Below are 25,314 nucleotides of genomic sequence, written 5' to 3' on the forward strand. Positions count from 1 at the left end.
ACATGAATGGGTTGCTATTATGATTGATGGAAAAGGGGGGAGAATTCACAATGCTGTGCCTTAGCAGGACATAATGTGATGTTATGCGTATTTTTTCCCACTAGGTGAAGTCAGTATCTGGGATTTGGAAAGTGGCACAGTTATATCAGTCTTTACACCAGACAGCAAAATCTCCTGCATGACAGTTGCGTTTGATAGAAACACAGTTCTTTTAGGTTTGAGTGACAACTCTACTCTCATTACTTTGAAAATGCTGAGCAGCAACACAGCTGCAAGTTCAACAGGAAAAGATTTGTTTGGAGAGGAATCCTCAAGCAGTGAAGAAGAACCTGAAGTTATTTAAAAGCCAAAATTTTAACCAAGTAAGAAGCTAGCATTCACAATTGAATTTTTTTTAAAGAGAGTATATTACAAGATATCCATTGATTTGAGAGAACTGGTACAAAATACTTTTGAGTTTCTGTAATGTTGGATCATCACCCAGAGTAGACCCAAGGAAATCAATGAGCTTGTGTTGATTTTAACGGGTCTACTCTAAGCGAGATGAGTGCCGCACCCCATAGTCGCCTTTACCTTTTACCCCAGGGTCCTTTACCTTTTACCTTACTCTGTAACTTTGTTTATAATCTTGCCCAAACAAAAATACCTACTTTTAGTTTGCTATTGGCAGATGTTTCTTGGCCTTCTGCATCAGTGAGAACTTACATTGTTTGCATTGTCTAAGGATCCAAACAGAGATTATCAGGGATAAAACACCCAAGTCACTAGTTCCATTTGTGTTGGGTTATATAGAGCAGCTTTATTTAGCCTTGAGCTCCCAATGTTGCTGGACCAAAACTCACATCATCCCTGACCATTGGCTAAGCTGGCTGAGGTTTGGTGAGAGTTGCAGCCCAACAATATATGTGGTCTCAAGACCGATATAGAAGATATTTTGTGCCCTAAATGTCAGAAATTTTTAACAGAATACGTAGAAGGAAGGGGGTCTCCCTTTTTTTAGGAGCAGGAAAAAGTAATTGGGATACATATACACTACACACATGGTGAAGCTCATGTGTTTGATTAGGTTTCATAAAGGTAGGAAAGGGGTTATCTATCAACTTTAAGAATTGTTATGACAGTGATAATGGATTCCAGCGATTTTGTAAAAGATATAATCAGAATGTTTCAATTGAAATATTGATATACCGGTACTATTGTGAAATTTACTGGTAAATTAAAATGATAGCAAACATTTGGATGATACTGGGTAATGGCTATTGCATTATGAATATGCATTTGATATCATACTAATCTAAAGCTAAAATAAGCTAGAGTAATACATTTGTCTTAGTGCTACTAACAATGAGGAATTCTGTTAACTAATTTAGTTGGGTCCAGCTGATTTTGCTCCATCTGAATATCTCAAAGTATGGTTTTAAACAGGGCTGTGTTTGTTCTCATCCCTGCTTGGCTTTTGTGTGATTGGGTTGGCACAGCTTATTCCTTACATACAGGCATTGACAAACACTAGCCTCAACCATCTCTCTTTGGCACATACTGTACTTAGGTCAGCTTTGTGTGGAAGAACATCAGTTTATAAGGAAGCATTGGTATAACAATTTCTGATAGCATATGCTACCAGCTCATTTTGAATCAGCCGATCAACTTCATTTTGTTGTGATGTAGCAGAGAGGAGTGGGGATCCCACCTTTCTGAACATGCTAGATTGGCTTGACTTGAAGTTTAACATCAAGCCGGCAGAGATAAAAAAAATCATCCTGTTTAGGAATTCATTCAGATGTCCTGTTTCATCAATGCCCTATTTATTCTGAGATGCAGTTTTAAGAGGTAAGTGCAACATGATACAGCATCGAATGCCTTCAATTATGAAATTACGTTTATGGCTTACTGTTCCCACTTCCCTCTTTCCTGTCATTATATGCTGCTAAATTTAGGGACACTCAAAGGGAAGAATACTACTTGTCTCACTCAAGCATAGAAGCCAAGCAAGTCAGAAGGAATCTCAGCATTCATACCTATTATGATGGTTTTCATCAGAGCTCTATTACTTTTATAGCTTTATTTCAATACAATTTGTCAGCTACAAATAAAAGAATATTACAAAACCTAGGAGCTAAAGAGCTATGTGGGGTGTTCCAGGCATGTACTGGGGACTTTCATTCTCACTCCACCCTATGTCAAGGTACCCCTGGAGTGACATTTTGTGAGGCAAATGGAGAATGCAGTGTGAAAGGGAAAACGGACTTCTTTCCACATGCACAAAAACATTTATTATACACGTATATGTTTCTTTGGATCCCAGCCTCTGTGTGCATTACTGAAAAAGGGGGCAATATAAAAATGTTCTGTTCCATTTTTACAACCAAAATGGTTTTTATTCATAAAACATAGCATGCAAAATATTAGATCCAAGTAATTGATACACTTCAGTGGCACAGTTCTTATTTGCATGTGCCCAGGCTTACAAAATTTAGAACCAAGAGGGAGATTGTCAAACCACAGCAAGCAAACTTATTTTAAAATCATTAGAAGTTCATAGCAATGACAGTTTCTTAAAAATGGGAAACATTATCATTTTGCTAAGACAGGGCTAAGAGTCAGGTTGTCAATTGGAAGCAGAGGAGACACAGGAATTGCAGACGCTAGTCTGGGCATTCCCTGTTTAGGAATAGTGCAGATATTTAATGCACACCATTACCTGGTTGCAGAATTATCATGCCTAGAAACAGATCTGAAATGCACAAGTAGTTTTACAATCAGTGGAAGGTGTTGAATATGGTGTTAAGCACACAGGAGCGAATAAATCCAAAACCAGTTCCCAGTCTCCTTCAATCAGCTGGGATCAAGTCACTGTTCAAAATATGTCTTCTTTCTTAGATTTTCAACAACATGCTAGTACCTTGGGACTTAAATTTTCCTACTCGTTGCATTATTTTGTTCAGGACACTGGGGAGAAGCAACTAGACATCCAAAACAAATACATATATCTGAACTTGCATTTTGTTTTTCCCAAAAAACCCTGAACAGAAGACATATTATTTATGGAAGAAGACTTTCTCTTCCCCTGGGAGATAGTTCACAATCAATGTTGCCCCATGAAATTGTGAGACAGTGTTTCAGAATCAGTTGAAACAAGTGTCCCATTCCTCTGTGGAATACAGAAGTAACGATTCAGCTGATAAAACCTGACACCTAGCAATAACAGCAGTTCCCAGTTAAACTAGGTAATATATAAGGTCCCAGAGATGCCGCTACTCACCCTTACAAAACGAAAAATGTCCACCTTAAGTGAAGTATCTGGTCAGAGCTCGTGATAACTTTTTTTTGTGTGTGAAAGTATCCAGAACTTTTTCAAAGATCAGTTAAACCACAAAAACTTTAACTGCCACAGAAATGTTTCAGTTTGTTGTTGCGGAAACAAGAGTTTGAAGATATGTGAATTTATTATCGGGCTGTTTATTCCATTTCATTCACATTGCTATTGCCTCACATGCACGTTATAACCTCTGTGAAATGCAAATAGATCCCTCTCAAATGCTAGAGGGAAAAAAGCCTTGTTTAGAAAAACCGATAGTAGTATGTTAGACAGCTAGACAGAGGTTACAGCTGTTTGTCATCAAATTTGGCATGTAGAACTCGATTAAAGAAATAATATCTAGTTTTGGAACACCTTCAATTACTGTCTGCTCCAAAATTAAGTCTTGGTTCCTTATGCATAAGGTTTTACAAAAAGGACTACGCTTTTGAGGAACACGGTTCCTTTTGTCTACATCTACATCTATTGTATCCCTCTTCTATAGGAGGGCAGTTGCTTTTTACTACTACTGAACTTTCCTCAGCTCCAAGAGCCTAGAAAGCACGAAAGCCATTTAACATACTAGTCCAGGCAAACTCTTATAACTTGTCCAAAGACTTATAGATATTATAGTACTTACGCATCCATTGTACCTGTAAACTTTTCAACATGATTGTATGTTCCTGCCATCATCCAAGAAGTCAGTGGCAAGATGGCACAACATGAGTTAAAAGATGGAAAGGAACAGAATGGGAAAATCAAATAGCCTCAGTTCAGGACTGTCTTTGTAATGCTGAGTAGAACTCTTCTAGCCATCGTATTTTATTGTTTAATATACCGTCCCTAAAAAGGCTTCTAACCTCATCACCACAAGATTAACATAGTGACATATACAGAAATTACAAGGAAAGCAATAAAGAAGAATGTTGGCTTTTCACCCCGAAAGACTTAAAATGTAACACTAGATTAACCCCAATTAAATATGATCTTTTAAGACTCTGAAGTCTAAAAGCGTCATAGAACGAAAGTGTTCTCAGCAGAATGGGCTATAATGGACTAAAGTTACAACTGCAACAGATGTTAAAATACCAGTCTTAACATGATTATCCCTCCAGTCCGTCCTCATCAGGCATCACCATAATTCTGCAATTAAAAAGAGTGAGGGACCAAGAACTCTTGAATCCCCTTTGTGCTACTCCCATGTGACCCTGTTCGAAGAATTTGGTTTTTTTAGTGCAGAATATTCAAAAGCACAAAAGTACTAACATCTATTAATACTCCATTAGTACTACAGACTGTAAAAAATATTGCATAGTTTTATGCATTATTCTAAAATATGGGTCTGCCTATTAAACAGTTTTTAATAAAAACTACGCAGCTCTCAATGTATCCAGAGCATCGACTACCTCGATCTTCTATCTTTTTTGGATTTGTCTGTACATTTATCCATAGTCTTCTCATTGTCTCCTCTGCACTTAGGACAATACCATTTCCCCTTCGGTTTGTAAGTGAGTCCAACACATGAAAAATGAAACCATTCAATGGGACATAGTTCATTGTCACACCCTATCATTTCCCCGTAAGACACTTGGTCACAGAGACAGTAAGTTGGTTCATTAGGGTCTACTGCAAAATCTACTGGTGAAGCTTCCCTTTCTTGTTTAGCTTTAGAGCGTTTCTTTTTCTTAGCAGATTTGGATCTCTTTTCTTTAGGGGGCTGGTCATCATATTCATCAATTCCATTTGCTATATGGCATATATCACGGCTTTCGCTGGTGCGCTGTCGACGTGGTCTTCGTGAAGATCTTTCTGGTAGGCAAGGGTCCACTTTTGACTTTTCGGTGGGCTTCTCTGTATCTGACAGATCTTGGAAACACTGAGACTGGGACTCTATTTGCCGGGCTCTGTTCTCTACCAACTCAAGCATCTGAGTGACTATTTGGATTTTCTCATCACCAAGCTCTTGACTGTTGATCAGGGCTCGCTGAAGATGCTGCTGCAAACGCTTTTTCTGAGCAGGATCATCTTCACTCTTGTATTTTTCATAGACTTCGTCGATTTCTTTTAACGCTTCTGTTAAAAAGAAGTCAGAATAAGTGTATTATGAACTAGAATCCTTCAAGTCACTCCTTTCAAGTTGACAAATGCTAATCTTTTACTAAAAATGTGAATAGTACATATCTGAGGCTATGTAATAAAGCATATACTTTCAAAGGATAAGGTAAAGGTAAAGGTACCCCTGCCCGTACGGGCCAGTCGTGTCCGACTCTAGGGTTGTGCGCCCATCTCACTTAAGAGGCCGGGGGCCAGCGCTGTCCGCAGACACTTCCGGGTCACGTGGCCAGCGTGACAAGCTGCATCTGGCGAGCCAGCGCAGCACACGGAAACGCCGTTTACCTTCCTGCTAGTAAGCGGTCCCTATTTATCTACTTGCACCCGGGGATGCTTTCGAACTGCTAGGTTGGCAGGCACTGGGACCGAGCAACGGGAGTGCACCCCACCACGGGGATTCGAACCACCGACCTGACGATCGGCAAGTCCTAGGCGCTGAGGTTTTACCCACAGCGCCACCTGCGTCCCTTTTCAAAGGATAGTAACACATTAAGATGCAAAAACAAATCTGTCCAAGGCCTCTTCCAAGATACAAGGAAGTTTTAAAAAAGCATTTAGAGGCCAATGTGTCATTTAGCATGTCAGCATTATAAAGTGACATAATTAAATCTGGTGTTTCATAGGGGAGGGGGGAAAGCAGGTTTGTTTTTTCTAGTTCTTTCCTCTCCCAACATCCTACCTTGAAATGGCAAGCTGCATTTTTTCACATGTTAAGTACTGAAAATTACTATTTCTGTCAATTTACAAGAGGTGGGGAATCTCAGGTTTAAAGCCCAAATGTGGCCCTTCAAACCTCTCCCCAGGCCACACTCTTCATCAGCCTTGCTCTGCTTTTGCCTAGTGGGAATGCATTCTAGAACTATGGCAATGCCTCTTTGCTTGCATGGATGGCGAATAGAGAAATGCTTGTGTAAAACATACAGATTCTGTATGGCTAGAATGTAGCCTGCTGTGCAATGGCAAGAGTCATGCCCACTGCTTTACCTACTTGTGCCTCTGGCTCTACTCACTGTGTGCCCCCTGGAAGGTTACCTACAAAAGAATGTGACCCTCAGGCTAAAAAAAAACACAACAAAACAGGTTTCCCAGCTCTGTTTTGCAGGGAAGGTGGAGAAAAAATTATATTGAGGAAAATACACCATTCCCCAAACACCTCCATCCGCATTCTAACATCATACACAAGAGACCACAACATCATAGAATTGTAGAGTTGGAAGGGACCAAGAGTATCACCTAGTCCAACCCCCTGCAGTGCAGAAATCTTGTTTGCTTCACTTGCCTGGAGCTGTTACTACCCGCTCAATTTGTATTTTGGTCATAAAAGCAGACTAAAACCATGTAAAAAGATGGTGAGGGGGGATCCCTTGGCTGCAAGTGGAACAAATAGTAATTAATGGCCTTGAATATATGCTCTTCACCCATCTACCACTAACACTAAAAAGAAAAAAGCACTTTACCTACCACACGTATAGTCTGTTGATACCAATGATAGCCCCAAAACCTAGCTAAATCTAGCCCTGTCAGCCCTACCTGGGAACCGGGTGGTGTGCAACTGTGCAGGTGCGTGCATGCGTGGGTGATCACTGCACTGCATTTGAAACAACAACTCAACTTTGCAGAGACGTCTCCCTGTGCAACCAAGCGAAAAACGAAAACAATTTCGAAGTTCGCATCTCGGAACTTTTCGGGCGATGCATCCCACCGGAGACCCCCCCCCACGAAGGCGTCACACGGGTCTGCTACTGAACCTCCTTCCCTCGTGAACTTGGACTTAAAAAAAAAAGGTGACCGAGGGCATGCCCAGTCGTCCGCCGCCCCCTCCCAGCTCGCGTCACAGGGTGTGCGCGGACCGAAATGAGGGCGGCGGTGGGTGGTCCAGTGCCGGGGTCATTCCTCAGTACCCACCCCCTCAAGTTCGTCCCGAGGGCCAAGGCGGGGGGGGGCTGGCGGAGCGGGGCCATTTTCCTCCCCCTGCGGGCGCCTGGTGAGGCGTGGACGCCCCTCCTCCTTTCAAAGCAAGGGCGGTTGGACTGGAGGGGTGGGGGGTGGGAGCAGCGCCGTTGCCTCCGCCGCCATCGCCCCCTCCTCCCCGCTCTTCCCCCCCCCCCGCTCACCCCGGCAGCGCGTGTCCATCTCGCGCAGGAGCGAGGCCAGCCTCTGCATGTCCAGCGGCAGCGACTCGACGCACTCCAGGTAGTCCTGCACGTAGCGCGCCAGGATCCTCTCCGACACGCCGCCGCCGCCGCTGCACGGGAAACCGGACACTCCGCCGCCGGCCCCGCCGGCTGCAGTGGCGGCAGAACCGGCAGCCGCCGCCGCCCCAGACCCCGCCCCCCCAGGCTGTTGCCCCGGCGACCCCAACATCATTACGCGACGTGACAGCGACCCCGCTTCCCCCTCGGCGGACCCGGGGCCCTCGAGCGATGGGGAGGGGGAGGGGAAGGAAGCCCCTCCGGCCGCTTCTGTTAATCGGCGCGGGCAGCCGAGGCGAAAGAAAACCTCCTCCCTCACTTGGAACTCCCCGCCTCTTTTTCCCTTCCGCGCCCCCCCTCTCCTCCTCGCTTTTTTTTGTACCGCGGAGCACGCATGCGCGAGGCCTTGTCCTTATAAGGAGCGGCCGGTTCGCATTCTCCCGCCTTCCCCTCACACCCGACGCGATTGGTCCGGACGGATGGAACGTCAAGGAGGCCAACGCGGAAAACGAAGGGCGGGGTCTCAACTTAAAGAGACACCGCTCCATGCAAATTACGCTTTCCTCTCCTTCCCTTCCTGCCGGTGCCTGGTCTCAACGGAACGATCATTCTCTCCCTCTCTCTCACACACACTCTTTATCAGAACCCGCCTACTTTTTTTCTTCCAGCCAATCTGCTGCCGAGAGGGACGGAAATGAAGCCGCAGAAACCGAACGCTCCCACCCCCCCACCTCCCCATTTCACTTGTGTCTGAATCTGTTGACAGCGGCGCGTGGAAGGGAGGAGAGAAGGGCTGGGGGAACAAAAGGGAGTTGGCGCGGGGGAGGAGAGGAGAGAAAGTGACACTGGAGCGCCCACGTGGGGCTTGGGGGTGGGATAGAATGTTCTGCTTCAGGACCACTTTGCCAATAGCTCCCAAACGTTGTTGTTGTTTAGTCGTGTCCGACTCTTTGTGACCCCATGGACCGAGCACGCCAGGCACTCCTGTCTTCCACTGCCTCCCGCAGTTTGGTCAGACTCATGTTTAACTTCGAGAACACTGTCCAACCATCTCATCCTATGTCGTCCCCTTCTCCTTGTGCCCTCCATCTTTCCCAACATCAGGGTCTTTTCCAGGGAGTCTTCTCTTCTCATGAGGTGGCCAAAGTATTGGAGTGTCAGCTTCACGATCTGTCCTTCCAGTGAGCACTCAGGGCTGATTTCCTTAAGAATTGATAGGTTTGATCTTATTGCAGTCCATGGGACTCTCAAGAGTCTCCTCCAGCACCATAATTCAAAAGCATTAATTCTTCAGCGATCAGCCTTCTTTATGGTCCAGCACTCACTTCCATACATCACTACTGGGAAAACCATAGCTTTAACTATACGGACCTTTGTTGGCAAGGTGATGTCTCTGCTTTTTAAGATGCTGTCTAGGTTTGCCATTGCTTTTCTCCCAAGAAGCAGGCGTCTTTTAATTTCGTGGCTGCTGTCACCATCTGCAGTGATCATGGAGCCCAAGAAAGTAAAATCTCTCACTGCCTCCATTTCTTCCCCTTCTATTTGTCGATCGCCCTTGCTTCGAGGGTCTCTGGACTCCTCCTGCTTCTCCACTTCTATGCTGTCGAGACAGATTTATGCAGAGAGAAAAGTAACTTGGTCACAGTGTGCTGCTCGCCTTGCTACATGCAAGTCCAGGTACACATAGTAAACTCGAGTGAACCGACTATGGAGTAAACTGCATCAAACCAAACAAATAAAATACAACACACTAGAAAAATCAAAATCAAATCAGCCGAGCTGCAGCTCGAGCAGGAATTGAGACAAATTACTGCTGATGGTTGGGAGGCTCAGGCGGTCAGTCCTACGAAACTCAGTAAGGCTTTTTTTCTTTGTTATTGGTGGTGCTGATAACGCCAAGGTCACGGGTTCGATCCCCATACCTTGAACTAGATGACCCAAATCTACTGGTGCATTTGTTAAAAAAAAGGCGTTCTGAGAATGAGCCCCGTTCTGTTGGTGCGGCGATCTCTGTGAAAGATGCACATGCGCACTACCTGCGTGACTATGGAGGTGACGAGAGGCCCCTCCCGCGCCCACCCGCTCGGCCCTGAGGGCTTCTTGGCGGAGTAAGCGTGGGCTCGCGAGACGGGTTGTTGCGCGCTGCAAAGCACGCGGCACTCTCTGCCCAGGATCCGGGGACTTTCCCCTAGGCGGGCCCAGGGGCCCAAGAGAAACAAGCGTTCTCCGCGCGTAGCCTAGAGAGCAGGTCTTTAGAACACCCTATAAAAAAACGACGCTGACAGCGTCTATATAAAGCCTTGAAGAAGCGCCTTTTCTTCAGGTCATGGCGAGCAGCATGAAATGCAAAACCTTTTCTATTTTATATAAAATGGTAGTGTGGAGGTTCTCTCTCTTTCTTTTTTTGCGGGGGGCGGCAGTTCTTTACTACATAAGGTCTGGCTGCGTATGCTAAACGTGCATGCAGATAGTATGCAAATATAACGCATCGCCCCGCCCATTACTAACGAATTTAAGAAGCGGAGGGTGAATTCCGCCAGCTTAAAACTTCTTGGTTGTGGCTGTATAGACTGAGGAGTTGAGCTCGCTGCAGGATCCACGGGGTGTCGGATACCACCCCGCTGCTCCTGATGTTCTTGATGCACATCTTCCCTCACCCCATTTTCCCTGGCAGGGGAGGGTTGGAGGGCGCCAATCCGGTGCCAAAATTTATTGGGCTGGTCCTGCTGCTGCCCCATTGCAGGGCTTGTTTGAATACATTCTCACAAGGTTATATCGTTCGAGATCCTGGTGTTGTTGCTTATTTTGCAGATAAAAATTTATGATTTACACCAATCATCGCTGTGGAAATTAGAAAGAAAACCTCTGAGCATGTGCAAAGTGCCATTCATGCTTCATTAAATAATTGTCACCTCCCAAAACTACTGGAAAGGGAGGGGAACTCAGAAAGCATGAGTGCTAGAAAAGCTTGAGGACCCCTCGCTTGTTTGTAAATGGAACATTCCATTTACCACTGTTCCAATGTACAGTGGTATCTCAGGTTACATTCGCTTCAGGTTACAGACTCTGCTAACCCGGAAATAGTGCTTCAGGTTAAGAACTTTGCTTCAGGATGAGAACAGAAATTGTGCTCCAGAGGCGTGGCAGCAGCAGGAGGCCCCATTAGCTAAAGTGGTGCTTCAGGTTAAGAACGGACCTCCGGAATGAATTAAGTACTTAACCCAAGGTACCACTGTACTAGATAAGGGAGGTGGGTGGTGCTGTGGGTTAAACCACTGAGCCTAGGACCTGCAGATCAGAAGGTCAAATCCCTGTGACGGGGTGAGTGCCCATTGCTCTGCCCCTGCTACTGCCAACCTAGCAGTTTGAAAGCACGTCAAAGTGCAAATACAGTGGTGCCTCGCAAGACGAAATTAATTCGTTCCGCAAGTTTTTTCTTCTTGCGAGTTTTTCGTCTTGCGATGCACGGTTTCCCATAGGAATGCATTGAAAATCAATTAATGCGTTCCTAGGGAAACCGCCTTCAGACCAGGTCCGGGGACAGTCTGTCCCCCGACCTCTTCTGAAGGCTGAGGGGGCGGGGACAAGGGCTTTTCTTCCCACCGCCAGCCTTCAGAAGGCAATAAAGCGAGATGAGCACCGCAACCCCAGAGTCTGTCACGACTGGACCTAATGGTCAGGGGTTCCCTTAACCTTTAATGTATTAGATAACCATCTGAAGCAACAGCAGTAGAACAGCAGTCTTACCTTACAACTTTTGGTGGAGCAGCAGCAAGGAGCAGTCACTTTTGTTGCCCACCCACTGAGCAGCATTGGGCAGGAGTGGGTTTCGGGTGAGCAAAGGAAGAGTGCAGGCAAGAGTGCACCAAAGAGGAGCCGCTGCCTTCTCTTGCTAGCACTCACCCAGTGGTAGCACTCAGGGAAGGCCGGGAGGCAGCACAGCTAGGATGTATGTGTATGTTGTCCTGCCAGGTGAATCCCTCTCCTTAACCTGTTGAGCAGATGCTTGCCCTTAAACATAAATTGCTTGAGTGTGATTGTAAGTTATTTCCTTTTTTTATATATATATAGATTTTTATTGGTTTTACAGCATTTTTTAAAACAATACAAACATATAAAAAGACATACAAACACATATAATTTCATAACCTTATTTTCATAGACCTTATGGGGGAGTCCGAGAAATAAGATTGTAAGTTATTTCCTAACCTTCTCCTTGAAATGTGGTAGCAGAAGCAGACACTGGAGCCCAGAAGATGTCCCATGTAGCAAACACTGGAGCCAGCTGCGTCTTGTATTGTTTGACTTCTCGCAGAACCAAACACCAGCTTTAAGGCCAAAAGGTAGTTTGCCTGTACATCATACACCATCCGCTAGTGATGCCCTTGCACTGCTTTTTTAGTCCAGCACATATGAAAATGGAAATGCCCAAAAAGCTAAAAAGGGTATCACCCTCCCTGGATGTGGGGGCAGACCTCATGAGTCTAGTAAGAGCTACAATAATTCTGTAGCTCTTAACACAGTATAACCACCCTTGTTGGACAACCACCAGAATTGTTAACTAGTAAGTACTTAAAAAAATGTATACAGTCGTACCCTGGGTTACATACGCTTCAGGTTACATACACTTCAGGTTACAGACTCCGCTAACCCAGAAATAGTACCTCAGGTTAAGAACTTTGCTTCAGGATGAGAACAGAAATTGTGTGGCGGCGGGAGGCCCCATTAGCTAAAGTGGTGCTTCAGGTTAAGAACAGTTTCAGGTTAAGAACGGACCTCCAGAACGAATTAAGTATGCAACCAGAGGTACCACTGTAGTGGGTATTATGCATCCTCACTACTTCTGCTTGGCTGAAGGTGGTTATGCATTTCCAGCAAAATCAATTCAGAACAAAAAGTACCTCAGGTTGTAGCAATAAATTTAATTAAAACTGCCAGCTACCTTGGCTACTTCAGTCCGCCAGAGGACATGGTTGTGCTCCACTCACTTCCATACAGATGCATTACACTTTTCTGTAACAGTGTAAAACAATTAAATAGGAAGTCAAGGAATGTGTTAGTCTAAAACTGCTATCTCTATGGGCAGAATGATGCAAGTAGCCAAAGCTTTACCTGAAATTGATGCTGCAGTTTTCACCAATGACAACTTTTTTTTTAGGTAGCCGTGTTGGTCTGCCATAGTCAAAATAAAAAAATTCCTTCCAGTAGCACCTTAAAGACCAACTAAGGTGCTACTGGAAGGAATTTTTTTATTTTGACTATGGCAGACCAACACGGCTACCTATCTACTACTGGAACCATGGAAGGCACCACATTGAGCCGCATGAAATGGAAGTCCATCAACCTGGTATCTGAAGAAGTGTGCATGCACACGAAAGCTCATACCAAGAACTAACTTAGTTGGTCTTTAAGGTGCTACTGGAAGGAATTTTTTTATTTTAACTTTTTTTTTGTTTTTTTAAAAAGTGGAAACTGCTAGATCATATGCAAGTGAGAGAGAATGCCTGGTCAGAGAATAGAAGGGTGTGTAAGGAAGTGTGTAGGGTGACTCTGCCTGCTGCTGGCAATGTAAGGCTGTCAATGGCTACTAGCCACAATCACTGTTTTACTTCCACTCACAAGAGGCAGTATGCTTCTGAATACTAGCTGCTGGGAATTGCAGATGAGCTGTGTGTTGTTACTCATGTCCTGCTTACAGGGTTCCTACAAGCATCTGGTTGGCTGTTGTAAGGACAGGCTGCTGGATTGGAGGGGTCAGTGGCCTCATCCAGCAGGCACTTGTGACCTTGGATAGGAATGGTAGCCACAAGGGGATGTGACCTGAAAAAGGTTATTCACCTCCGTAGCAAAATGCTGGCTGCAGATGTGCTTTTTGTTTAACAAGCACATATTACTATACAAGGCCAAATTAAAGAAGCACAAAGAAATACACATTTGATGCTACTTTTTCTGCCACTCTTCTCTTCTCATAAGTGTTGTGGATTGTGCAATCTACCATGCTGTACAATTAAAATCTGAAATCAAAATTGTTTTCCCAATAGTTTTTGGAAAGAAGTTTAACCCATTAAGTTTGAACAGGAGCCAAACAACTGAAAATATCTTTATTTGAATGAGTATTTTTTTTATTACAAAGGAGTCTACCTTTCTTTAACAAACAATCAGCTGCCACATATTCATTTTTACCCACTTTTGCTCGGGAACAGGGGTCACCAACATGGCACCTGCAGGTGCAGATGTGCTCAACAAGGCCTTCCCTTCAACAGAACCCACATTCATTTCTCAGGTTTGCAAATGTGCTCATGGGCCCTAAGATGTCAGCAACCCCTACGACACAATATTCTATTAAAATGCATTTGAAATCAATTTGCAAAAATTTGAATAATGAGTTGGATCCTAAATCAACGTAAGGAAGTTCGTGAAAGGAGTGTTTCCTTCCTTCCTCCCCCTATCATTCCTTGGTATCCCATCTCACAGTTCAGGATGGGCCCTCCAACTCTCCAGAGACTGAGTGAGGCAGGTGGCCGCAGGAACAGAAATGTTCCTTCCATAAATCTCCTTTAAGTTTCCTTAAGACTAAGCCATTGCATGTTCTGTTGCTGAGGTGAGCGGAATTATTTAAGCAACTTCAGGAAGGGCTCTGTTGTAATTCACTACTTGTATTTCATTCAGCTGAAAGAAATGCTGTCTTGCTTCCCATCTTACAGCTTTGGTCCAGATCCTGGAATTAGCATAGCTAGTTGTTGCCTTGGGCTATTTATTAAATGGCACAGCAACACTCATTAAGAGACAAGGGGAAATGCTGCATCAGTGCTGTGAGAACATTTCACTGTTCAGAGAACATTTACTAACATGGAGGTAACAGAACGATGCCTGTACATGTAGACCTATGTGCAGACATCACAGCAGTGCAGAACTTTAGATGAGATTCAGTGTGTGAATGCAACACCTTTTAGTTAATACTTGTTGACAACCCCAAGTCATAATGCAGTGCAGGTTTTAATAAAATTAGCACTTAATTTGAGTGTTTAAACTTGCAAATTAATACTAGCGTGTTTAAGACTGAGCAAATATCTAAGTTATAAGCATATATCGTTAGTTAAATGAAATGGAAGCAGAATATTTCATAAAATCTTTTTAAAAATCCAAATTACACAGACATAAATAATTGCTGAATATAGAAAGCTGCATTTATTAGAAAAAAAGCAAAGATGGTATTTCTCACAAAATATAAGTCAAAGCTGCTTAGAGAAGTGTTTAGTGATAGAAGTAATTTGGTAATTATTGACTGACAATTTGCAAGTATGATATTAAATAGGACCAGCATATCATTTTAGTTAAAATTTAAAATATTACTACTTCATTAAAAAACTTAAATCAACTATCTTGAGTGAAATCAACTATCTTCTTTTCTTAAAACAGGCATATGAACATTCCGAGCAACAAATGAAGCAGGTGATTAAAGGTTTGATTGAAACTTTTAGACAACCTTCTACAATCCAGATACAATGGTTCTTGTTTACAAATCTGTTCGCAGCTAAAAAGGATGAGTTATGAAGTGAGCATTACTGATACTAAATTGTAGGATTTAGAAAATTAGACTGAACAGCAAACTGTACCTTAATTGTTCCTTAAAAAATAGAAGACCTGGTATACTATTTAGCAAATAAAACAGCACACTAATGTGCTATATATGTTAAGGCATACCTCAGCACGCTTTACATCTATAACAAATTATTTACATTTGCTACTGAGTGAAAAGAACAAGAATTCCTCAAAAATGAAAAATACAAAATATATGGGAGTCTAATATAGTGTACAAAAAGTAATTGAGTTATTTGTCATAGAACATTATTTGCTAGTATAAACAGTGACTGTTTCACTGTTTTATAATATTTCTTGAGGATTTCTTAAAGCTGGAGGTAAATTTAAAGGTTTTGATTCTTCATCAAGAAGCACCAAATCTTCAATCTCCCTTCCTTTGTACTTCCTTTTACATAATTTCACAATTACCTTTTTCTTGAGAAACAGTTTCAGTGCCTCCCTTGAAGCAACTGCTTTGGCATTTTCCTTACTTTTTCCACAGCCAGTACCCAAATACACCGATTTACATCTCAGTTCACACACCACATTTTCCTGAGAGCTTTTATTCTGAGGTAAATCCGCCAGCTCTTTCAGTGGGACAAAGTCAACATCTAATGTTGCCTTTACAGACTGAATGGATGAGTTTAAGAGTTCAACATGATTGACATTGGGACCAAACCCTCCAACAGCAACCAACTTCCAAGCAACAGCTTTGTACAGTCTATTGAAAAATGGTTGCCTCTCTTTTGCGTCTTCGCTTGTTAATAATTTGCATGGCACTTTGGCAGGAACCACACTTGTGTGCGAGCTGCTTTTTGAAGCTAACACTGCCGTATCTTCCAATGTGCCTTTCTTTTCAGATGCTAATGTGTTTTCAGATTTGGATTCTGAAGGTTGATTTAAAGAGTAATTCAACTTTGATTCAGGGCCAGGCAAAGATGAAGCCACAGCTGATTTGTGCCTGGTGGTTGCTGTAGATTCATAATTAGCAACTCTGGCTTCTACTCTTGTTACAGTTGATGATGCAGCAGGTGCTGCCTTCTGGGCTGCGGAGACTGGCGCTGCAGGTGCTACCTTCTGGGCTGCAGTTGAGGATGCTGTGGGTGCTACTATCTGAGGCGCAGTCGAAGAGGCTACAGGTGCCACCTTCTGAGCTGTAGAGACTGGAGCTGTAGGCGTTACCTTCTGAACCACTTCTGATGCTGCTGCAGGTGCTTCCTTTTCGGCCACAGCTGAAGATGCTGCAGGTGCTACCTTTTGGGCTGCAGTCGAAGACAGTGGCTTCTCTGCATTTTTTGCTGCCTCTTTTCCTGGGTTCTTCACAGAATTAGTATCTGTTTCCATAGGCTCTTCTGGCTTTGCAGACTCTGCATCACTGCCAGTAATTTCAGAAGCTTTTTCTGTGCCAACAGCACGCTTCTTGCTGGGCTCTTCTGGCCCTTCTAAAAAAAGTTAAAAACAAATTATGTCTGTAATTCAGAGTAAGTGTAACTGTCCTTATCACAATCAAACACACACTTTAAAAAGAGTCAAGGAAACTGAGTTACCTTAAAGTCTTACAATTAATGGCCTCTGCAGGAATTTTATAGGCATATAATTAATAACTGTCTGCTCTGAAGAGGTACATTTAAAGCATCATACCCTACTGTATGTAGTTTAGATCAAAGTTCCTTGCTCACTACTGCCATAAAACTACTAGGAAGGCAAATTGACAGTTAACACTTCTGCATGAATTAAATCAAATTCACCTTACACTTATTTGATTGTAATATTTACCAAAGCAAAATGAGTTAGATCAAATATTAATAATATTATCAACATAACTGACAATTTAAAGAATGTTGGCTGACATTTTTGAGAGGATAACATGTATTCATTTATTATGCTCCTATGTGTATTTGCACAGCTATTATCTGCTAACCATTGCTACTGGATATGCCTCGTTTCACCTTGGCAACCAGTTCATCTCTCAGAGTGTGGGTTGGAGCATTGGTCACTGTGATGCCTGCAGCCATGTCCATCACCTTTTCCATCACTTGCAGAGGATACCTGAAGGGAAAAGGCAACTGCAATTAGCATTTTGAGGAAAAAATTAGTTCGCATTCACTGATCCTCAAGACAGCTACCAACACATACATGTTATTTGGATTGTAGATATTGCCAATTCCACTTCCACACACCCCAAGCAGAACTCAAGAGAAAAAGAAAAAGGGGGCAGCTATCTTCAGGGTCAGAATGTTTTCAGACATCTGGCTGCATGGGTGCTTGGCTCTAAAAAGCAATTAAAATACTTTAAATAAACTTTTGATGCCTCAGAGTTTGAGGCACTCTCCAAACCCCAGATATCTGTGTTGTGGAATAGTAATTCCATTTTTCAATGCACTGATATAAGAATGGCTCAGATCAATACAAAATTACTTCTAATTAGGCCTCATTAAGCCCAATGTGAAAAGATAATGATTCAACTTAAATCTTATTGATTTCAGTGTCAACTAAATGTGACTAGCTCCACCTGGATCCAGTTGATTGTGTAAAACTGGAGACGTCTTATGTTCTGCTCAAAAATGTTTCAAGAAGCAAAGAGCAATTTATCTGCCATTCAGGGTGACTTGTGGAAAGACAGAATAATGAGACCTAGACAAGAGGAATTCAATGCTCTAAGGTTATTAGAGTCTTAGCACTGTTTAGTCACAGAATGTGTATTTAGAGTAACAAGCTTGCCTCTCATCTTAGAATCTAGATTAACAAAAACGGGGGGGGGGGGGACACAGTCAAAATAGAAGATACATTTGTTTGGTTTAGCTGGCTGTTAAAAAGCCTTATAAGCACCACAGTTCTGAAGAACAACAGGTAGCAAAATTAAAGTAATTACAGGCTTTAGCACAATTGGCCTATATTGTAAAATCAGGACCTGATCAACATAATGAGGGTGTTGTGGGACTACAGCAATTTACAGGTACACCAGGCAACTACCTTGCTAAAGGTATACAAGTCTGGTCCTGGTCAGTGCCTCAATGGAAATCACCCGGGAATCCCATGTATGTCAGCCTGAGCTTCATGATAGAAGAAACATGGGATATGAATATGATAAAACAGTTAATATGATTAGGCAGAAAATGATCTTGCAGTTTTTGCTCAAAAATGGGGGGTTAATGTTATTTTAGCACATAAGCCAGCTGCAAAAATATGTGCATTGGCTTCTAAAGAAAAAGCAAAGATTTATAACAACATTCGGAGAATGCCTTATTTTCCTTCTTAGTCAAAATAAAAAAATTCCTTCCAGTAGCACCTTAAAGACCAACTAACTTAGTTGGTCTTTAAGGTGCTACTGGAAGGAATTTTTTTATTTTGACTATGGCAGACCAACACGGTTTCCTTCTTAGGTTTATGACATCTTAGGAACTCCTCCTCCTCCTTGTGAAATTAACTACCCTTAAAGTAACGTACGTATCTCACGCAAACGAGACGCTTTTAAGTTTCACTTCTCCCGGCAGTGACTCACCTGCATCCCAGGAAGACATGGTTGGCCCACACCATAGACAGAGAGGTCAGTCGCCGTAATTCCAGGCTGTCTCCGTCCCCCGCACCGCCGTCTTCCCCGCCCGGCGACAAGGGCAGGCCTTCCGCGTTGCGAATCAAGAACTCCCGGCGGTGCTGCCAGTGCCCCTCGGGCTCGCACTCCGCGCGCAGCTTCTCCACCCAGCCCGTCCCGGCGTCGCCGGCTTCCTCACCCCCTCGGCAGGGCTCGGAGTCGGGCCCCGCCGCTGGGGCGGCCTCCCCGCCGGCCATGGTGCTCGGCGGGAAGTCGCCTCCTGCCGCTGCTCGCTCTCCGCGACAGGGAACTGTTCACGGCAGGCCTGGGAAGCAGCGCTGGGCGAGGCCCCAGCTTCCGCCCGAACTGGCTTGCGGCGCCTGTGGCGGACACTCAAAATCCCCTCACCGGAGATGATCGTATCAGAAGAGGCCATGCCCACAAGACCCAGTTCCGGCGAACGATTATGACTTCACTTCCCTCTCCGACCGCCGGCCCCTGAGGATGATGATAAAAGGCTGCGTTTCTTTCCCATAGCCCTTTGCTGATCCAAGAGGGTGGGGAAGGCAAGGGTGTTATCGCCACTTCCGGCTTTCATACGGCTACCTCTTGCGTGCAAGGCAGGAGCGTAATACAAACTGGGAAGGGCTCCTTTATCCCTTTAAAGCAGTAATGGCCAAACTTGGCCCTCCAGCTGTTTTGGGACTACAATTCCCATCATCCCTGACCACTGGTTCTGTTAGCTAGGGATGATGGGAGTTGTAGTCCCAAAAAACAGCTGGAGGGCCATGTTTGGCCATCACTGCCTTAAAGTGACAAACACGGCTGTCTCACGTTACCAAGTCTCTAGGGTGTCTTTTCTTTTCTTTTTTGCATCAACGCGCTCCTCACACACGCAGAGATAGAGAAAGGCGCTGAGTGTCACGTAGGTGTCGCATTCAACTGAGAACCGTGCCTCTATACTTTCATGGCTGCCTGCCCCGCCCCTTGACTCGGCGATTGGTTCGTCGTTGCCCTTCTCGCCCTCCGGAATTCCGACGCGAGATATCATTGGACCATTTTCTCACCAATGAGGAGGCTCTTCGCTCTCGTTGCTGTCTCGAGCGAATGGAACACGGGAGCCCAGCAGCGACGGAGCCAGCGGGCGCGCGGTGGCGGTGGCACCCGCCGCCTTCAGACTGAAATCCCAAGCGCAGCCGCTTGGCCGGCGCTGAGCTTTTCGTTTAGCGCTAAAGCGCTGCTGCAGCAGCATAGCCAGCCTCAGTTGCGGCAGCCATCCTGGTCCTGCGCTAGGAAGATGTGGCCAATCCTAACGTTACTTGAGAGTCTCCTGGGAACACGGGTTCTTCGATAGGCTGGAGTTGGGGCTAGCAGCACACTGCGAAACAGCGTAAGCTGTCAATCATGGATTTGCAGAATGTTCCTCCCATTTGTAACATTAGGATAATAATGTAAAGGTTTACCTTTGAGCACTGTTGTAAGAAATACTGAAATAATTATTATTTTAAAATTTGTATACTGCCCTTCATCAGTAGATCTCAGGACTGCTGGCAACATAAAATACGTATAATTTTACCCCCCCCCCCCATGCTGTTTAACATCTACATGAAACCACTGAGTGGTGTCATCCATAGTTACATCTGCAGGTGTGGTGGTGGATGTGCTGTACCGTTGTCTGGCCTTGGTAACCTAGACTAGATAGATGGGAGGTTTCCTGCTCTTGATGGGGTTACATTCCCTCTGAAGGAGCTGCTGCATTGCTTGGGGGTGCTTCTGAATCCTTTGCTATCACTTGTGGCGCTGTGATCTAAACCACTCAGCCTCTTGGGCTTGCTGATTGGAAGGCAACGGAGTGAGCTCCCGTTGCTCGGTCCCTGCTGCTGCCAACCTAGCAGTTCAAAAGCATACCAGTGCAAGTAGATAAATAGGTACTGCTGCGGCGGGAAAGTAAACAGCATTTCCGTGTGCTCTGGCACTTGGCACGGTGTCCCGTTGCACCAGTAGCGGTTTAATCATGACCCAGAAAGCTGCCTGTGGTCAAACACTGGCTCCCTCGGCCTGAAAAGCAAGATGAGCGCCATTCCCCAGTTGCGTTGGAGTGGATTTAACCGTCCAGGGATCCTTTACCTTATCTGTCACTTGAGGTGGTCTCAGTGGTGCAGAGTGCCTTCCATCAGCTTCAGCTGGTGACCCAGCTGTGCCCCTATCTGGATGGGGATAGCCTAACTCCTGTCACCTATGCTCTGGTAACCTCTGTGTCAGATTACTGCAGTGTGTCTTCCACTGAAAACAATTTGGAAATTTCAGCTGGTGCAGAATTCAGCGGCCAGCTTGCTCACTGGTGCAATACGGTTTGAGCATATTACACCAATCCTGGCCTAACTGCATTGGCTGCCAATTACTTGCTTGATTCCCATACCCATTTAAATGAACTGAACTTTAGTCACATACAACTTAAGTCCCACTGACTGTATTATAATACAGTGGTAGCTTGGGTTAAGTACTTACCGGTAATTCTTTCCGGAGGTCCGTTCTTAACCTGAAACTGTTCTTAACCTGAAGCACCACTTTAGCTAATGGGGCCTCCCGCTGCCGCCGCGCCACCGGAGCACAATTTCTGTTCTCATCCTGAAGCAAAGTTCTTAACCTGAGGTACTATTTCTGGGTTAGCAGAGTCTGTAACCTGAAGCGTATGTAACCTGAAGCGTATGTAACCCGAGGTACCACTGCGTAGCTCATCCCTCCATTTCTCATAGGCGCAGGACTAGCATACTCACACTGTGTTGGAGAAAGTATGGGTGCAATGTTAGTCCCACAATACAATGGTCTAATGACACCTCTGAAGTAACTTCCTCCCTACACGAGTGCTATCAGCCCCCAGAAAAGGGCAGAATTATCTGATGCGGGTAACTAAGTCATGCACTGCTTTCACATGATCTCCCCATAGCATAGGTTACTATGGGGAACAACCATTGGTCTGCTAAGGTAATGTGAAAACATTCCCTTATTGTCCTGGATCATCTTAGGGATTATTTTAGCCAGATTTTTGAAGGAAATACATTGCCATTGATTGGTAATAGCTGCTTTACACAAATTAATGGCATTGAATTTTTGTCATCACCCTGCAGAAGTGAGAGCTACATATTTCTTAGATATCTCTCTCTTTCTGTGTATGCATATATATATATATATATGTGTGTGTGTGTATTTTGGTTGGTACCCCAGGCAAGCATTAATTTGAATGCATTGCTATAAAAAAAATTACTGGTTTTGAGTGTTGTTTTAGCTGTCACCCTGACAACCTTTATTTACTTTGGCATCCTGAAAATAAAAAGATGCTTTGTATGCTACATAATTTATAACTTCCCCTTGTATAGCTGTGATATTCACATTAATTCCACTGGATGGCACCGAAGGAGGCTCGATCACATGTAAATAGCTCTACAAGCCTAACATAATTTTGAAAGTGAATTCAGGGGTTATACTTGATTTGCATCACTGCTCAAATATCAGGCAAATGCTACCTGATTTGTAATTCTGTTAGATTTGTAATCATAAACATAACTGAAGCAGTATTATGGAGCATTATGTGACTGTGTGCCTCCAGTATATCAAAGTATGTGTAGTGCCGAGTTTTGGGATTTAGTTTTGGCAGAATGCCTAGATTCATGTTTAAAGATTAGTAGAGCATTGCCTAATATTGTGTAGTAATTCCATGCTGCATTGAAAGCTCAAATATCTGTCAGAAACTTTAGAGTCCATTCCTCAGCGCCAGCCTATACATTATGCCTAGCCTGCCCATGGGATGCTGCAGAAAAACGACACCCCTGTAATGAATTCTCTCTCTTCCTCTTAGAACTTCTAGAAATACTCTCCATGCATCACAGAAACATCTCCAGCTTTTCACCATGCTCCAGACTGCCTCCCCTATCACCCCAAAGGTCCAACACTTACAAAAAGATGCATGTCTCTGCCTTCACTTCGAAACTTACCCTGCTGTCAGAGATGCCTTATTTTTCTCCACCCTCCACCCAAAGTCCCAATCATTGTGTTGCAATATTTAATAGCATAATTGTAGCAGTTAGCAGAAGCAGGCCAGTGGGAGAGTCACAGACAATGTTGCCATATTGGTGAGTGTGTGTTTGCAGGAAATACTTGTAAAGCTGGAACAATGCATACAAAATTTTGTATTTTTATGCTGTGAACCACCACGGGATCTTTGGATGAAAGGCAGTATACAAATGTAATAAGTAAATAAATACAAGCAAGATTCCTTGGTAAGCATCTTTTTGCATCGCCTGACAAAGCTGGGATGCTAGGTATCCCAAACTGACATGATCCCAATAAATTCCTTTATCTCAAGCAATTGAAAAAGGTTTCAGAAGTAACATAGGTTACTTAGATTCTGCCAACTCCTGGTAGCTTGTGAGACCTTGCAGACTCTTGGTTCAACGACACACCAGCAAATTCACATTGTACAATTATAGTTGATTGGGAGATCTGGTGCAAAAAAAACCCCATTTCTCCCAAAGGTCAGACTTTTTTTGCGACAAGGAAGGTAACTGCATTTAATAGATAACCAACATCGTCTAATCTTCCCGCAAACAAAACAGGATGATGCTCAGTAAACAGGTCATTTGGAAATGCCCTATGTGACGCTTCTTGGGAATCGAAGCAGAGGGAAGAGATTTAGCCGATTCACTTTCCCTCTGTGTCTCCCAATGTCACCTTCTGTGGAGGGTCCCCCAACCCCCTGGAGCAGATTTGGGAGGACTGCAGCAGAGGAAATGGTGATTAACTCAAGTTGCCTCCCTTTTCTGTTAGCAGGAGCAGGGAGGGCTCATTCTGTGAGTGCATTTATAAAATCCGAGAGTCCAACTCCTTGATATTAGGATAAAAGGGGAAACTGAAGGTTTTCAGAGATTTGAGTCCCACCTTGGTACAGAGAGAGCTCAGCTGTTAGGAAAGAGCATCAATGGCTTCAGAACCAAAGAATAGCTGAAAAGTCATTGAACTATAAAGGAAAGGGCTTTTGAAAAGCAATTGGGAAAGGTTAAGTGTGAATGATGTTGTCGCTAAGGCAAGGGATTTCTGTCAGCAGCACAATTAGCATTTCTCTCTCTCTCTCTCTCTCTCTCTCTCTCTCTCTCTGTGTGTGTGTGTGTGTGTGTACTCATAAGACATATAGGCAAAACCCACCACACCTTTTGATCCACCACACTCACTGCTATGGCAGATAGAAGCACCCAATGAGACTTTTATTACTCACACATCACATTAGGAAACTAGGTTCTTTACTGAGTCATCTGCAGTTTGACAGACCGCTCTTTTTCCCAGGTTGAGAGTAAAAGTGGTGACAACAGTTTATTTACTGCAGGGATCAGCAAACTTACTGCGCCTCGGGCCGGTGTCTCCAGCACCGATCATGCGGAGGGTGGGGGAGGGCATGCCCATATGCGTGCACACACGCTATTTCTGGCACACCTCTGGGTCGGAGGAGCACCGGAAATAGCTTGTGTGCATGTGCACGGCCCTCCCCCAACCCGGATGTGCACCGGAAATAACGCACATGCGCAAATAACGTGCATGCACACAAGCTATTTCCGGTGCTCCTCTGACCTGGAAGTGAGCAGCTGTGTAGCGCAGTGCCGATAAGAGTGGGTGGTGGCGGGGGTCACTGCGGGCCGGATAAATGAGTCCCTCGGGCCTTATCCAGCCCACAGACCTTAGTTTGGGGACCCCTGATTTACTGGGACAGAGCTGTTTAAAGTTCACGGTGCCAAACAACGAAGCACGGGACGGAGCTTAGGCCACTTTTTTTGTACCACATCATACATTTGTGCATTTCCACTGTTTCAGTTGTCATCAACCAAGATAGCCATAGCTTTCAGGTCTGCCACCTACTGTATCAGCATCTGAGGGATGTGATTGCTTGATGTGCATTACCTGATTTATTTCTCATGCTGAAACTCCACTGAAGTTGTCATCTGCGCATGTGAAACAGCCGTTGCCAGTGTTCACATCTCAGCTTAACCCCAGCTTCTGTTTTCTAATTGGATGGCAGCTGGTTTGAGCGAAAGTCCATCAAACAGGTGTATTTCTCAATAAGCCATGGGATGGACTGTGTCTAATAACACATGTGCACAGCTTCAAACATCAGGAGTGAGAGCGTGCTAGAGCCAGAGTAAACAGTCATAAGATGGGATGCATAAGATGGGATGCATCAAAAGCTACCCCCAGCCAGTGCAACATTGAAAGACATCGTATTGTATTCGCACTGCAGCACTGTTATGACAGCATCACAGTCATACAACCTTTCACAGTTGATTGGAATGTCAGTAAACTTTTTAAAAAACTCTTCCTTTGGCAATGACAAACAATCCATAACTTTAAAAACTTGTTGCTTTGTAACTTTTTGCCTCTTTGGGGCAAATGCCTCTGGGGCAAATGTTGATACAAACCAAGCTTTCACCTGCATTTTTGAGGAACAATTGTTTGATACCCTGGAAGTTTATTTCTAATATAATGGGATACTATTATGAAGGAAAGTATCCACCACATCTTCAATTGCTTTGTGTGCCAAGATCCTGCCGGGGACT

General features: G+C 44.2%; 3 protein-coding genes across 8 annotated transcripts in view; 1 reads left to right on the plus strand and 2 right to left on the minus strand.

The window, feature by feature from the left end:
• The window catches only part of LOC308594975 (uncharacterized protein), a gene marked incomplete at its 5' end in the record, with an annotated part of 46,580 nt that extends 43,200 nt beyond the window's left edge, over positions 1–3,380 (plus strand). For 3 of the 4 annotated variants that reach the window (XM_081208603.1, XM_081208604.1, XM_081208602.1), the window contains one exon: positions 105–1,534. In XM_081208603.1, coding sequence (XP_081064729.1) covers positions 105–343 — 239 coding nt within the window. In that variant the 3' untranslated portion in view covers positions 344–1,534. Of the gene's footprint in view, positions 1–104; positions 1,535–1,937 lie in introns of those variants that run through there. The other variant, XM_081208601.1, reaches the window with a different exon arrangement.
• ING2 (inhibitor of growth family member 2) lies at positions 2,357–7,921 on the minus strand. 3 transcript variants are annotated; one of them, XM_081209076.1, is made up of 2 exons: positions 7,525–7,921; positions 2,357–5,371 (listed from the first exon to the last, which is right to left on the minus strand). In XM_081209076.1, the coding sequence occupies exons 1-2, from the start codon at positions 7,775–7,777 to the stop codon at positions 4,701–4,703; spliced, it is 924 nt and encodes a 307-aa protein (XP_081065202.1). In that variant the 5' UTR covers positions 7,778–7,921; the 3' UTR covers positions 2,357–4,700. The 3 variants fall into 3 exon arrangements, with proteins under 3 accessions (XP_081065202.1, XP_081065203.1, XP_081065204.1); XM_081209077.1 differs by lacking the exon at positions 7,525–7,921 and adding an exon at positions 7,023–7,180; XM_081209078.1 differs by lacking the exon at positions 7,525–7,921 and adding an exon at positions 6,941–7,180.
• A 5,768-nt stretch (positions 7,922–13,689) lies between these two features.
• CDKN2AIP (CDKN2A interacting protein) lies at positions 13,690–19,331 on the minus strand. Its single transcript, XM_081209322.1, has 3 exons — positions 18,686–19,331; positions 17,105–17,232; positions 13,690–16,625 (listed from the first exon to the last, which is right to left on the minus strand). Exons 1-3 carry the CDS (start codon positions 18,970–18,972, stop codon positions 15,487–15,489), a joined length of 1,554 nt encoding a protein of 517 aa, XP_081065448.1. The 5' UTR covers positions 18,973–19,331; the 3' UTR covers positions 13,690–15,486.
• Positions 19,332–25,314: the final 5,983 nt, after the last annotated feature.

The sequence above is a fragment of the Podarcis bocagei genome, assembly GCF_964188305.1.
Source record: "Podarcis bocagei genome assembly, chromosome: 9".
Taxonomy (NCBI): Eukaryota; Metazoa; Chordata; class Lepidosauria; order Squamata; family Lacertidae; genus Podarcis; species Podarcis bocagei.

What these genes read in the sequence shown, in the direction of transcription:
- ING2 (XM_081209076.1), bottom strand. Translation starts at nt 7,777, where the DNA reads ATGATGTTGGGGTCGCCGGGGCAACAGCCTGGGGGGGCGGGGTCTGGG. An exon ending in GATGGACACGCGCTGCCGGG is followed by an intron (nt 5,372 to 7,524) that starts GTGAGCGGGGGG and finishes TCTTTTTAACAG; the next exon opens with AAGCGTTAAAAGAAATCGAC.
- CDKN2AIP (XM_081209322.1), bottom strand. Translation starts at nt 18,972, where the DNA reads ATGGCCGGCGGGGAGGCCGCCCCAGCGGCGGGGCCCGACTCCGAGCCC. An exon ending in CATGTCTTCCTGGGATGCAG is followed by an intron (nt 17,233 to 18,685) that starts GTGAGTCACTGC and finishes TTTTCCCTTCAG; the next exon opens with GTATCCTCTGCAAGTGATGG. An exon ending in AGGCATATCCAGTAGCAATG is followed by an intron (nt 16,626 to 17,104) that starts GTTAGCAGATAA and finishes AACTTTTTTTAG; the next exon opens with AAGGGCCAGAAGAGCCCAGC.